The sequence below is a fragment of the Rosa rugosa genome, chromosome 3 (assembly GCF_958449725.1).
Source record: "Rosa rugosa chromosome 3, drRosRugo1.1, whole genome shotgun sequence".
NCBI lineage: Eukaryota > Viridiplantae > Streptophyta > Magnoliopsida > Rosales > Rosaceae > Rosa > Rosa rugosa.
The window spans coordinates 4,303,380-4,319,393 of record NC_084822.1 but is presented as its reverse complement, the minus strand read 5'-3'; the positions used below and the strand labels follow the sequence as shown (position 1 = coordinate 4,319,393).

The window sequence follows — 16,014 nt, the reverse complement described above, 5'->3', positions numbered from 1 at the left end:
AAGATAAACGTAAAAACGTTAAATAGTAACGTCAAAACGTAAATTCACTATTTACCAACTTTTTCTAACATAACCTTGTAATATACCAAAACGCTCGTATGGATGCATAGATCATCGTACAGATAATATAAACTCAAAATATGGTCCGACGCGCCGCCACATGCGGAGGTCAGACGGCGGTCAACGCGGCGGTCAACGCGGCGGTCAACGCCGGCCAACCACCTCAGATGCTAAAGTTGTCAACTACAAACTTCTTCAAAATACAGAATTGAACCACTTTAATACCTGACTTTTTCTGAGACAAGGTCTAGATCGTCCTAGATCAAGCGTTGAAGTTGGATTAATCTCGGCCGCACGATCAGATCCTAGATTGAATCAGAGGCGTCCAAAAAGTCAAACCTTGATCTAGCGGTCTACACTCAAAATCGTCATGCAAGGCTTATATGGGGATGATCAGGGGAAGGAGGACAACCCAAAAAGTCGAAGAAATCTGCCGGGTAGTCGCCGGAAGTAGGAGATCCGGTCGGGTCCGAATCCGTTTGGCTGAGCATCTTCGATCCAGGTCTGGGGGCAGCGGCTCGACGAAGCGATGGGAGGGGACGGCTGGGCGTGGAGCGGCGATCACGGGGGAGTCCGGGTCCGGGGCCGGAGGAGGCCGGAGGGGAGAGAACCAGCCGGGTCGGGTCGAACACGACCCGCCGGGTCTGACGAGAAACAGAGGAGAGAGAACGGAGAGAGCTGGGGGCTTTTCCGCAAAAAGAACTTTTTTTCGTCCTTAAATGAAAATAAAATCAGAAAATTTCCTATTTATAGAAAATTCCCAATTTTCGAAAATTCATAACTTAATCATACGAACTCCGAATAATGCGTTCCACATGTCCACGAACTCGTATCGACGAGCTCTACAACTTTCATGAAGGAAGTTTTCCCAAATTTTGGACGTATAAAAAGTCAACTTTGTTGACCCCCTAAAAACGTTCGTTTTCGAAAATAAAATCGTTCGAACTAATTCCACAACTTCTCCAAGCTTCGTACTCGCTCCTACTATCGTGAAATCATTTCTAAAATCCATGGAATTTAATTTGGATTTTTCGGGGTATTACAAAATGAATAATTACAAGGTTATCAATTTGATTGGTTTTTTACTGAGCTAATTTTTTTTTTTTTGGTTACAAACGGGGCCTAGAAGGCCCAAACACAAAAAACAAACAGACTAAGAACTAGAGTAAGCACTTCTTCTTGCTCTAGACTCAGAGGCTATGTCATCCAGGTAAGGTTGAGCAGCATGAATGGGAGTGTCATCAAGGGTAATGAAACCAAGCTCATGGTTAATACTATCTTTGGCCAAGGCGTCTGCAGTCATGTTGCACTCTCTGAAGATATGCCTAATATGAGCATCCCCCATGTTGTTCATGAGATTTAGACAACCAGTCAGAAGAGAACCAAGAGGATGATTGTCAAGATCAGAACTCTGAACCAGCTGCACCAACACTGCAGAATCAGACTCAACCTCAAGTTGAGAGATGTGCAAGCATGCAGCCATTTTAAGCCCAAAGTACAGACCCCAAGCCTCAACATCAAGGATGTTCCCAACACCTAAATTCACTTGAAATCCACTAATCCAGTTGCCAAAATGGTCTCTGATCACACCCCCAGCACCAATCTTGCCAGAAGAGGAACTACTAGTACCGTCCACGTTCAACTTGTAAAAATTATCAGCAGGTTTTTGCCAGGCAAGATAAACATTGCTATAAATAGAATCAACATTTTTCCTTAGGTTGACCCCAGTCCACTCATCAGCATAATTCCAAACAACTTTCAAAGGGCAAGTAGGCATAGCAAAATAGTCATTTTTACAGAACTAATCTTTGTATTACATTATACAACATGAATAGTCGGATTAGAAAATTATAAAATTATTATGCCTTAATCCCAAGAGATGGTGAATATGCTCATTCACCCAAAGGGTGAACCTAATAATTGTCAGTCATTAAGTGCCCATTCAAGAAGATCAGTGTAGACAACTGTCCCCAAACTATTTAAAGTTGACATTTTTTTTTTATAAGTTGACATACTTGGTAATAATGTACAAATCTAGAAAAGTAAACTGCTATCTTATAGTCTATTATTTTAAATCTTGTCCATATCGAGAAAAGCCAATTGACGGCCTGTCACAATATTTCTAGTTGAGAGCTGGAAATCATAGTAGAGGTACACGAGCTACACATTTTTTTAATTTTTTTTTTTTTTTGTATAAAAATCATAACAATAATCTATAAAGAGAAAAATTTCGAACTTAAGACTTGATTTATAATTGTGTTGAGACATATATTGAAAATACAAGGACAGAATATGATTTTCTGGAAAACGAGGATTGCAGTGCACTGATCAATCCTTACTGGGCAGCAGAAACCAAAATAACAAACTAAACACCAGATTTTGGTTACGCAGTGAAAACCTCAAATATGAGATTAAAAACACTGCGGGGCTCTTACTCTTGAGAACCCAAAATAAAGATCATCATATTGAAAAGGATATGTTCTTTTACAAACTTTGAATAGCACTAGCTCGGCTAAAAGATTCACACAAAATCTAATACAAAGTTTGTCTTCCTTCAAGAACTCCTTCACTTGAACGATCTTCAAATCTTGTTCTTCTTTCTTCACAGTCGCTCTACTGATCTCGAGAGAGTATTATGCATATGAAACTATGATCACAAACACTTATACATGGACCAAGTGTTTTGACTCTTTGTGAAGGCACAAACTCAAACAAACATGCAAGACTCAAACCAAAAATTCTTGCGTATGCGAAGTACTGTTTTGCCGAGTATATTCCTGCAATATCTATTCAACCAGCGGCAACCCCTCAAACAAACCAGAAACAACCCTAATTAGACTTATATTAGGAAAGAGCTTTTATTCCAAGATATCCACAAAATCCTAAAAACCCTAGGGAATCAATTACACCATTTCATAAACAGAAAATATCTTTAAATAAAGAAAGTTAAACCTCAAAGATATTTTCCCATTTTGTATGGAATGCCAACACACCAAGTTAATCAAAACTTGTACCTACATATATCAAATTTAATCACAGATGCACTTTTATTTCTTTATCAGTAAATTTTTATCAGAAGATCTTCTAAGGAGTCACGATTAATCAATCTGCTTGCTCAACTACCAATAATTAGAATAGGATATCAAAGTCCTTCAAAAAAGAAAAAGAAAAAAAGAATTGGATATCAAAGCAAATTGTTTTGGTCCCATCCGGTTACTTTTCTTGCATAAATTAGATACATCGAGAAAACGTATGAGTTCAGTTAGGTAGCTAGGTCTGTCTATGGCTCTATGTCTAGTTATCCATCAGTTTCGGAATCATTCTCAATTGTGGATAGCAATGTAATAAACTTCGAAAAATAGTCAAAGAAAAAGAAGACTAAACTTTGGAAAATAGGGTAAAGCATGACTGTCCATGAACTTGAGATACACATGTAATGGTAAACCGCGGGGACTTTAAAAGAAAAAGGATGAACAAAAGTATCCCGAATTATGTGTAGGATTATGATATTATTTAAGTATTATTTAATGGATGACAATGGTAAAATTTCGAATTACCATCCATGCATATTTATTGAACGAGTATGTGGCTAATGTTAATTTTAAAAGAATTATACTAATATTAAGAAAACAAGGTTTATGATTAAATTTTTAAACCACCTATAATGTCTTTGCTTTATTAAATTATACTAATGTCTCTACCATCCAATGCTATGAGTTGTTTTTTACTTCCAACTAATTTTTGTGATGATCTACATCAAATGTGCGCTAAGTTTTGGTGGGGCAGCAAACCTAATGAAAGAAAAATTCATTGGATGTCATGGGAGCGTCTTTGTCGCTCCAAAGAGGAGGGTGGAATGGGTTTTAGAGATTTGCATGCTCATAATTTAGCCTTGCTTGCCAAGCAAGGATGGAGACTGATACGGTATCCGGGTTCTTTGGTGAGTCGGTTATTTAAAGCTCGTTATTTTCCACACTCTTCTTTTTTAAATGCTACTACACCTACTCATGCTTCTGCTTGCTGGAGAGGAATATTTGCTGCTAAATCAGTGTTACAAGCGGGTCTTAGATGGCAGGTTGGAAATGGTACTTCTATTCGGATTTGGGATGATCCTTGGATTCCAAGGCCGAATTTGTTTCGTCCAATAAGGTATGGTCCCTCTCCTCTGGTGTTAGTTAGCGATCTGATGGTAGATGGTCATTGGAACAAAGAGCTTATTTCTGAAAATTTTCCTGCGGATGAAGCTTTACTAATTTGCTCCATTCCGCTTAGTAGAAGCATTGTTCCGGATAGACTAATTTGGCATTTTGATATGAAAGGTCTGTTTACTACAAAAAGTGCATATAACATTACATTTGCTTCACTACATCATGTGCTCACTAGTGGCTCTTCCTCTAATTCCAATCCGAGTCATTGGAAGTTTATTTGGGCAGCTCCTATCCCTGGAAAGGTTAAGGTACATGTTTGGAAAGTTTGTGCTTCTATACTCCCAACTGCTTCTCAACTCAGAAGTAGAAGAGTCCCAGTTGCGGATGGTTGTTTGTTCTGTAACTCAGAAGAGGAGACCCTATCTCATGTTAGTAGGGAGTGTTGTTTTATGCGTGATGTCATTGGGTTGGCACCAGATTTGCTTCCGGTTTTGCATACTCCACCAAGCTCTTTGCTAGATTGGCTTGCTCTATGTTATACTCTAGTCACACCTCGTGCTTTTGCTTTTTTGCTGATGTTGTTATGGGGGGTGTGGAAAGAGAGAAACCAACGACTTTGGGTTGGAAAGGAAAGGACTGTGCAACAGGTCTTTTGTCATACTAATTCTATATTGCATTCATATGTGGTCGCCAGACATAGTGTGACACCTAGATTGGGGAGGCAGGTTAAGCCGTGGAGTCCTCCTCCTGCAGGTTGGCTTAAGGTGAATATCGATGGTGCCTTTGATCAAGGCACACGTCGGGGAGGGTTAGGGATTGTAGTAAGAGATGCAGATAGCACGGTGGTGGCAGGTGCTTGCGGTCAGTGTTCTGATGTGTTGCAGCCAATAGTGGTGGAGGCCTTGGCAAGCAGATTAGCTTGCAAGCTAGTGGAGGAGAATTCTCGAGCTCCAGTTATTTTTGAATCAGACTGCCTGCAGTTGGTTCAAGCTATCCAAACGGATGGAGATGATACCTCGCAGTTGGGTAGAATTGTTGATGACATTTCTTTGTCTATTTTTTATTTAGCTGGTTCTTTTTTCTCTCATGTTTATAGAGAATCAAATATGCTAGCTCACAAGCTAGCTAAGTATGCTTTGGCTTCAGGATTGCAGATTTCTTGGAGTGGGCATGTCCCTCCTGGACTTAGCAATTTATTTTGTAACAATTAGTACTTCTCAATGAAATATGACGTCCTCTCTTTCAAAAAAAGGTTTACGCATGTGCCATACGGTAAGACATTCTATGCGTTAATATTAAATAATGACAAAGTTTTCAGAAATGAAAATTTCTTCAAAATTCAGCTTGATGTATTTATTTATCTAGTAATTTTGTGAGGTTTTGCCATTCCAAATTGCAAAACAAAATTAATTAATTAATTGATTGATTAGTTAAACACATCAAGGTGAATGGCAACTCCTTGATGGGCATTCATTTGTTCTATCTAGTTATTAACCATGATAATATGAGCAAGATCAAATTAATTTGTGACACTTGATAATCCATGATCATTATATAGAAGGCTTACAGCTTATGCATCAAAACGTACATATGAATTTATTCCAATACGTGATTAAGATAACATTCTACAAGGAATGATACAATCACATCTTCCATCTTATTCCTTTATCTAAGTACATACTCCGTAAAATACTGTGTACGTGCTTCTCAAAATTGCTCAGTAAGGTTTTTCCCCAACATAGTTGCCCGGAGGATCATAGTTGCACCCAATAAAGGTACCTCCACTGTTGCACCTCACTTTGGCACACCCAACACGTAGCGAGTTCCGCCAAACGACCTGCGTATAATGTCCACAAACCTTGCCAGCGGCGCAAGTATTCGAGTTGTAATCATAGTCGGCCTTCTCTCCCACCCACATGTTGACGGCATCTGTGCCCGACAAGTCGCCGGTGCTCATCGCAAGGTTTTCACCATATTTCCCACCGGAATGGACGAGTTGGCAGTCACCTACATGGGTACTGGCATAGTCTTGTGCAAAACGCGCTACTTGGTCATCCCATGTCAAGGGCCCAACACCCACCGCGGCTCTAGCCGCGTTGTGGGCATCAAGATAGTCTTGCTGTGAGTCTTGGGCATGAATGGAATGGAGTAGGGCAATGGCTGTGAGGGAAATGAGAGCGAATGAAATCTTAGACAACTCCATATTGATGCTTTGGAGAATTTTTTAGGTACTGTGATATGTATGAGTTATATGGTGGTATTTATAGGCGAGGAATGTGGAAATGTATGCATGACTATTACAGCAGAACGTTCATAATACGTTACAAAATTAAAATATTTTAAAAAAAAAAAGGAAACAACCCTAATGTTGCCGAAAATTGGGGGATTATGACAATTTATTTTAGTTTGAGTCAGTATTGCACCTATGAAGAAATAAATCTAAGCAAAAAACAAAAACCTTAAGGTAAGAACGCGATTTCAAGAGGTTAGTAGGCAATTAAATTTCGGGTATGCTATTAAAGAAGTTTTTCTTAACCTAGCCATTACTGGACGCAGTACATATGGTCTCTCAGTTTTCCGTCAGTTTCGGGGAACAACGCACACATCAACAACAACGTTATGCATGTTTGATCCGCCTCAAAAACGGAAAGGAAAACTAATTTCTTTTTTCTTAAATATATTCAATTAAAAAAAGTCAAATTCAAGTCCTCTCACTTATAAAGAGGAGATCGAAATACTAAAGGCAAATTTCTACGTCAATACTATTGTGAAAAGAAAAGTGCCTCTAGTTACTCGAGTATGCATCTTAGGAAAAAAAAAATTCACTATAAAATTATCCTTATTGAAATTAGCAGTATGTAAGAATTCAAATTTCTTTGAAATTATCGAAATTTGCATCCAAAAATCAAAATAAAAAATAGTTTTGAAAGTTGAGTATAGTTTTTGAGTACCAATATTGACTGATTTTAATTGAAATTTCAATAGACACTCGAAATTTCTGTCGAAATCGTTTTGGTCCAAGATACTGAAATTTGTATCAAAGTCAAAATTTTATCATTATGTAAATCGTTTTATGGCATACAAAAGCTCCCTGAAAGCTCCCTGCGTTTTGGCCAGAGATTAGTTTTTTGTTTGGTCAATATTGTTTACTTTTCTTGATCAAAGTATGGGAGATGCATCTAGAAGTTTGGGGACCGTCAGTTTCGGGGGAAAACGTAATTTTGGAATCATGCAGTGACTTTGGAAAACCAGTAGGAGAAAATAAAGGAAAGGGAATAATTCCCGCCATGCATGATTTTTGACCAATGACCAGCTACATGATTTTACCTACATATGAAAACATCTCCAAGCATATTAGAAAATTAAATACATAAATTCATAATTTCCTTCTGTGAATATATCATAATTTTCTTATTGAGCACTGACCACTTGCATTTTGCATAGGGCTTTATATTGGTCAAATATAACTCTTACAACAATCTTCTAAAGATAATCACTAATTAGGACTAAACGATTAATTTCTAATACGGCCGTTCCCCAACAATGTTACCGGGAGGGTTGTAGTTGCAAGTGACGAACCACCACCCACTGTTGCACTTAACCCTAGCGCACCCAACCTGAGCCGAATTCCGCCAAACTACCTAAGTATAATGACCGCACTGGTCTCCGACGCATTTATTCAACTGATAGTTGTAACTCGGCTTCTCATTGACCCATAATTCCACTGCTCTCGAGCCCGTTATCGGGTACGAGGCTTCGGCAATGTTCTCACCGTAGGGACCGGAAGAATGCTCCGATTTGCAGTCTGCAATTCTCTTGCTTGGGTATTGCTGGGCGTAGGCTGGTAGAGAGTTGCTCCATGTCAATGGCTTGACTCCGACCAGGGCACGAGCGGCATTGTGGGCGTTGAGGTAGTCCTGAGGGTTGTTTTTTTTTTTTTTTTTTTTTTGAAAATAAGCCCTGAGGGTTGTTTTGGGCAAGGGAGATGTGGGCTAGTGCAAACCCCATGAACAAAAATGCCAATAATGATTTTTTTTTTTTTACTTTGTCAAGGGGAACCCAAAGGCTTCCTAGCCCCAAGATAAATCCATTCGGCGCATGTGAAATGCTCCAACTGTGCATTGTAGCACAGTGCTTGACCACTTTGACAGCTTCGGGGTTCGAACCTAGATTGGGGAGCACACCCAATTAGGCAAGAACCATTAGACCATTTACAGTGGTTTATTTATTATTATTATATTTTTTTTTATTAACCCCTTTTATTTATTTATTTATTATTATTATTATTATTATTATTTTTCTTCTTGAGTCGTGGTTTTTAGTGTATTTATAACAAGAACTGTTTTGGGGTTTTTACATCCAAGTAACAAATTCTCCTTCGTTTAAACAAACACAGAGAGAATTCAAAGTCAATATCATGTTTTATGCTTCTTACCAAAATACTCTGAATCAAATTAATTATCAGATCAACAATAAGTTAAGATCTTTACCAAAATAAAGATATCTATTACTATTTCTATGGGAGGCATAAATTAAGCAATGACTAAAATGCACTTTGCTAAGGAAGCCTACGTAATTTTTTCTTTTTTCTGAATCAAGGAATTATCCTTTTTAGAAATAGCTTAATGTAGCTGATCACAATGCACTTTGGGGCATTATCAAATTAAAATGAATTGTGGCTATTCTCAAAAGCTATACTAGCTAGACGACGTGCAACTCCATTACAAATTGTAGAAGTAAAGCTAATTTGCAAACCTGTGATGGTGCTTATAGCTACCTTTATGTCATCAATTAATAATTCTAGCATCAGCCAAGACATGGATTAGCATTAATATCAGTAGTAGCTTCAAGGCATTCGGTTTCGACTACTACAGCTTGCACCTATATACTATTAGAGAAAACCCATTCAGGGACAAAATCATTTTGTCTCTAATAGCTGAGAATTCATCCCCCAAAAAAATTTGAGACGGAACTACTTTGTGGTTAAAGTTGTCTCCTAATGCTCGTCCCAAATTATTTAATGCAACGACCGATAAATTCCGTCTCCTAATGTATTTGGAGAAGAAATAAAATTTGTCCCCTATCCAATGAAATTTCATCCCCCATTCTCATTGAGCATTGAGAGAATGGAGGGAAAATTAATTAAATTGGCGCCATGCAGATGAATAAGGGACGAACTCACTCCGTCTCCTTTTATTTTTAAGATTTTAATTTTTTTTCAAATTTAATTGTGCCAATTAGACGAATCGGGGACGAAACTCACTCCGTCTCTTTTTATATTATATATTTTTTTTCTAAATTTAATGGGGCCAATCAAACTAATAGGGGACGAAACTCACTTCGTCTCCTTTTATTCTCAAATTTTAAATTATTTTTAAATTTAATTTTAATTTTTAATAAATTACTGAATTATATTAGGCAACAAATCTAATGGTTGTCACCAATTATATAAATAGAATTTGTTTTTACTAAAAATTTGAATTTATTATGGATAATAGTAATAGACAGAACCTAACATCAACTCTTTTTTAAATCCAACAAATATGAACAAATTGAGCACTTTAATAATATGCTTCACAAGTCTTCAACTAGAAATAATATCTGTAACTAATTAAGTTCAAAAATGCAGATGAATTTTGATGGAGAACGAGAGGCATATGGACTGTCCTTGAACATGTGTTTGATCAGTATACCTGCACCAAAAGCCTTAATCATAAAACACCGTTGAGCCCAAGAAAATTCATGAAACTAAGGGGATGAAAATATATATATGTTGGACCTTGATAAAGGAATATTGAAAGGAGTAAACAGGATTTCATAAGGAAACATCAACGAAAGCAATCATAATGTTGTACAGAAATGGATTCATGATGAGCATAAAATATTATTTAATAAGTGCAAAATATCAAATTAAATAAAAGTTAGTTTTTAGTACCAAAACCACACACTGAATGCTTACCAACCAATCAAAGCAAAAATACAGACAAGATACCAATGATTTAAACTTGAGTTAGGCAATTAAAGACCAGCAAACATACATGAGATAAAGCATGTGATCAGGCCTACAGGCCCAAATAAGAAAGGGTTTACCTTAACAATAATGGGATGAATGATATTGCTAGCCTCTTCTTCTTGGTCTACCCCATCAACATAACTTCTAGAGTTTTATTCATGTAATATTTGGTTAGTTATAGTTTTATTAAGTAAATCAAACAGCTCAACTATTAAAGCATAACATCAAGGGTATCAACAAAGTTCAATAAATTATTTGATATGAATTTTATATGTAATGAAAAATATTCACATACCTCAACTCCCAATTTCTAGTCAAGTTCCAGTAAAATGAGTACAAAGAGTTCAAAATGGCTTGGCTGTGCTCTGTTATCATGTTACTTCAGCAGATCTTGCATAAAGGAATAATAGAGTACCACTTAGGTTCAGACCCAGGTCTATTATACTATTTCAACAGGTGTTCAATATAGGGTAACTTAAATACTTAAAATTTGACATGGACCAGCCCTTGCTGCAACTTCCAATCTAGATGATAGGCCTAGTACTCGTTTCGTTTGATTTGAATCATTACCAGATAAGAATGCCACTGCCTACTTTTGGGAATGAAAGTTGTAAATGAGTTACTAACCTGCCAATGGATATCCACAAAAATCTGATATCTCCCGCACTTTATTCCTTAACTGAGTCTTTGACGCGGCTGGGAACTTCTGTTGCAAAGCTTGTAACACATTGGTACTCTGGGAGCACGACTGAATGACAGACACCTGAAAATTGCAATAGCTCTTTCAATAGCCAACTATGGAATGTCAAAACAAAGTTAAGTGCAATTTAAGATTAAACTATCCCCAACTCGATTGCCAGAAAAAAAAAAAAAAAAAAAAAAAAAAAAAAAAAACTATCCACAATTCCTACTGGCTCATATTAATCAAGCCACTTATCTAATACGCTAAAACTTTCTGAATCCAAATATAAAATGGCATGCACTACTTACTATTACAAAACTTACTTGGTACAGAACTTACTTCGGAAACAACACTACACCAAAATGGAAAAGCAAATGAACATGGATTGATCAGAAATTTCTCAAGCAAAATCCTTAATCTCTAGAACAGAAGGTGAATGATTATATAATCTGATAGTGTAAATGCATTTTATGGGTCTGGGCCTTCTGCCTCAGACTTGGTAGCATCATGGCCATTGATTATATAAACTAATAATGTAAATGCAACTATATAGTGATCCTCTAGTGATTGGTTAACCTGGGAACTCACCGTCAAATTCAGAAAACCATAAACTTCTAGACACTGGAGAATCATATATAGGAAGACAAAACTGGGTCAGAAACATGAACGCCAATAACCCAGAGCTTTAATCGAGAATTAGATCAAACCTTGAATGAAACAAAGCTTTAAATCAATGAAAAACGAATCATAGAGAGAGAGAGAGCGAACCTGAAGACGGAAACGGAAAACGAATCGGAGAATATTCGGGAAGAGAACGAACCTGAAGCAGAGAAGAAAAAGCTTCAAAGTGAGAGCAAGAAAGATTGGTTTGCGAGGAATAATGGGTCTGCAACTTTGTGTTGGGAGAGGAGAAAACCCGAACAGAGACGAAGGCCAATCTGCTGCACCCTACACACACGAACAGAGGAGACTAGAGACCTGGAAAGTTATATTAGGGCAAAGGACTACACCTGTGTAAAATAATGGGAAAAGAAAAGAAGATTCGTATAAAAAAAATCAACCAATTAGAGGCAATTAATTTACAGCATATATAGTTATTTACTATATATTTTTTAATTAAAAATTTAGAAATATAATGGATTATTAAATTAAGTACGTTACGCCCCTCCCATAGTCGTATGGTTGAAAATCATATGAAAAAGATTTTTTTTTTTTTTTTTTTTGACTTTGTCAAGGGGAACCCAAAGGCTTCCTAGGCCCAAGATAAACCCCTTCGGCGCATGTGAAATGCTCCAACTGTGCATTGCAGCACAGTGCCTCGCCACTTTGACAGCTTCGGGGTTCGAACCTAGGTTGGGGATAGGGGTCGTCAACCGGCCCGCCCCGGCCCATTCATAGCGGGCTTGGGCCGGGCCTTGCTATATTTTTAAATAATAGCGGGCCGGGCCGGGCCGGGCTTTATTAAAAATAGACAGATCCAAGCCCGTCCATATAAAGCGGGCTTTTTCGGGCCGGGCCGGGCTTGGCCTTGCGGGCTTTTTTGGGCCGGGCCTTGCGGGCTTTATGTATAAATAAATATTTAAAGACACAAATATTTTTTTTTTTTAATCAAGATTTGGAAATTCATTGGATAATGATCAAATACAATCAAAGATAACATATCTATAATTCTATATTGTACCAAAAAAAAATCTTTATTTATATATAGATACTAATTTATTGATAAATAAATTTTTAAAGGCACTAATTTTTTATAAATCTATATTTATACATCATACACTCCAAAGAGCAACATATAGCAATTCAAAGAAAATGAGAAAACTGACCGTTGGATGTGATTATTACAATAAAATAAGAGTGTGGTTAAAAATTTAGTCAATTTCACCATAGTTTCAAACCCGATCGGATTGGTCAACTGTAGTCACTTGCATGTTTTCTTAGTTGACCGATGGCGTGATGAACGCAAAACTTGCTTATTTTTTTACATCACGTTTGTAAATATTTCATCGATGGATGTGTGTGGACATAAAATAAAAATTTCAATTTTTAATTACAAATACGTTGGCCTATACTAATTTGTCTCCTAAAGTTGTATGACTTATACATTGCATTTAAATTGCTGAGGTCCATTCTAAAACAACCGTGAAGTGGAAGATGAATTTGGAGAAACCAACCGCTCGATTGAGAGATTGTAATATTTTATGGTGGTTGTAAAAAATCTAGCCAATTTGGTTATCGTTTCGAATTCGATCAACTAGGTCAAACGTAGTTACTCTTATAAACCTATATTTATATATCATACACTCCAAAGAGCAACCCCTATCAATTCAAAGAAAATGAAAAAACCGACCGTTGGATGAGTTTATTACAATAAATTATGAGTGTGATAAAAAATTTAGCCAATTTCACCATATTTTCGAATTCGATCGGATTGGTCAACCGTAGTCACTTATATGTTTTATTGGTTGACCGATGGCGTGACAACCGCAAAACGTGCTTATTTTTTCACATCGCGTTTGTATATATTCCATCGATGGATGTGCATGGACATAAGATAAAAAAAAATTAATTTTAATTACAAATACATTGGCCTATACCAATTTTCTTCTTAAAGTCGTATGACTTGTACATTGCATTTAAATTGTTGAGGTCCATTCTAAAACAACCATGAAGTGGAAGATGAATTTGGAGAAACCAACCGCTCGATTGAGAGATTATAATATTTTATGGTGGTTGTAAAAAATACAGCCAATTTGGTTTTCGTTTCGAATTCGATCAACTAGGTCAAACGTAGTTACTCTTCTAAACCTATATTTATACATCACACGCTCCAAAGAGCAACCCCTATCAATTCAAAGAAAATGGGAAAACCGACCGTTGGATGTGATTATTACAATAAATTATGAGTGTGGTTAAAAATTTAGTCAATTTCACCATAGTTTCGAACTCGATCAGATTGGTCAACTGTAGTCACTTGCATGTTTTCTTGGTTGACCGATGGCGTGATGAACGCAAAACTTGTTTATTTTTTTACATCACTCTTGTAAATAATTCATCGATGGATGTGTGTGGACATAAGATAAAAATTTTAATTTTTAATTACAAATACGTTGGCCTATACTAATTTGTCTCCTAAAGTTGTATGACTTATACATTGCATTTAAATTGTTGAGGTCCATTCTAAAACAACCATGAAGTGGAAGATGAATTTGGAGAAACCAACCGCTCGATTGAGAGATTGTAATATTTTATGGTGGTTGTAAAAAATCTAGCAAATTTGGTTATCGTTTCGAATTCGATCAACTAGGTCAAACGTAGTTACTCTTATAAACCTATTTATATATCATACACTCCAAAGAGCAACCCCTATCAATTCAAAGAAAATGGAAAAACCGACCGTTGGATGAGTTTATTACAATAAATTATGAGTGTGGTATAAAATTTAGCCAATTTCACCATATTTTCGAATCCGATCGAATTGGTCAACCGATATTTAGAATATATATATATATATATATATATATATGCACATATTTTATATAGAAATATAAGAACTTCCACACACACACACACACACATATATATATCTATATATATCTATATATATAGATATATAGATATATATATAGATATATAGATATATATATAGATATATATATACAGATCCTATCCAGAGCGAGGCATCGCTTTGAAATTTCAGAGCGAGGTTAGGGTTTAGGGTCACTTTTCGGTCGCATATCCACATCTCAACCGTTCAGTTTTTAGGTACTAATGTATAGATCATCGCTGCAAAATTTCAACGAAATTGATGGTTTTTAAGGTATCTAACTCGCTTAAACCAATGGACGAACTGAATCTGTCCAACCTGAACCGTACTAGCTATATATATATAGATATATCTCTATATATATAAACACACACACACATACATGATATATTGATATATATATATATATATATATATATATATTTATGTGTGTGTGTGTGTTATATATAGATATATCTATATATGTGTGTGTGTTTATAAATATATATATATATATATATATATATATATATATATATATATATATATATAGGATTTTTCTCAGGTAAGGATGTCCTTAGTTTTTCTTATGGAACGGATTTACTGTTTTCACCCACTTTCCGATCACATTTTCACATCTTAACCGTTCAGTTTTTAGGTCCTAATGTATGGATCACCTCTGCAAAATTTTAGCCAATTTGGTGATCGTTAAGGCGTCCAAAACTGCAATTTACACGAACGAACCGAATCTGTCGAACCGGAACCGTTCGTTTACATTGTTGTAATTTGCAGTTTTGGATGCCTTAATGATCACCAATTTGGCTGAAATTTTGCAGAGGTGATCTATACATTAGGGCCTAAAAACTGAACGGTTAAGATGTGAAAATTTGATCGGAAAGTGGGTGAAAACCGGAAATTCGTACCTAAGAAAAACTAAGGACATCCTTAGTGTAGCTGGACTGTATATATATATATATATATAATATTTTATGGGCTTTTACGGGCCGGGCTTTTGCGGGCCGGCCCACTACCCACCCAAGGCGGGCTTTTGCGGGCTTTTTAACGGGCCGGGCCGGACTTTTAGCCCTCAGGGCCGGCGGGCCTCCATCGGCCCACTTGATCCGCGGGCTTTTTGATGAGGCCTAGTTGGGGAGCACACCCAACTAGGCAAGAACCACTAGGCCACTTGCAGTGGTTATCATATGAAAAAGATTGCAACAGATATTTAAGATGTCAATAAAGTCAACGCAATTGGTTTCAATAAAAAATTATATTTAATATAAAATACTTTCTGAATTAAAAATACAGACATCATTAAAAGCTCTCCGCTAAACCTTACGCCCCTCTCATAGGCGTGTGGTCGAAAATCGAATGGAAAAGATTACAACAGATATTTAGGTCAAAGTCACCTAAATTGGTTTCAATAAGAAATTAAAAATTATACTCAATATAAAATGTTTTCCCCTCTAAGTGTATCTGGGTGAGGGCAAATTATCTCAAAGTGAAATTAGGTGAGATGTAACTCCTTAAATACAAATTTGTGTGAGGAGAAATCCCTCATCTCCTCAAAGCGAATCTAGGTAAG

General features: G+C 36.6%; 1 protein-coding gene, 2 long non-coding RNA genes and 1 pseudogene across 4 annotated transcripts in view; 1 reads left to right on the top strand and 3 right to left on the bottom strand.

Annotated features, from left to right (window-relative positions):
• Window positions 1–16,014, top strand: part of LOC133739775 (uncharacterized) — a 44,577-nt gene that overhangs the window by 23,458 nt on the left and 5,105 nt on the right. The gene's annotated exons all lie outside the window — the stretch shown is intronic.
• On the bottom strand, window positions 5,728–6,459 carry LOC133738764 (pathogenesis-related protein 1A-like). Its single transcript, XM_062166363.1, has one exon. It carries the CDS (start codon window positions 6,409–6,411, stop codon window positions 5,926–5,928), a length of 486 nt encoding a protein of 161 aa, XP_062022347.1. The 5' UTR covers window positions 6,412–6,459; the 3' UTR covers window positions 5,728–5,925.
• On the bottom strand, window positions 7,730–9,027 carry LOC133735607 (basic form of pathogenesis-related protein 1-like; annotated as a pseudogene).
• On the bottom strand, window positions 9,707–11,888 carry LOC133739677 (uncharacterized). 2 transcript variants are annotated; one of them, XR_009860750.1, is made up of 6 exons: window positions 11,672–11,888; window positions 11,492–11,524; window positions 10,849–11,255; window positions 10,517–10,611; window positions 10,299–10,365; window positions 9,707–9,901 (listed from the first exon to the last, which is right to left on the bottom strand). It is a non-coding gene; the product is annotated as an uncharacterized LOC133739677 (long non-coding RNA). The 2 variants fall into 2 exon arrangements; XR_009860749.1 differs by having other exon boundaries at window positions 10,849–11,888.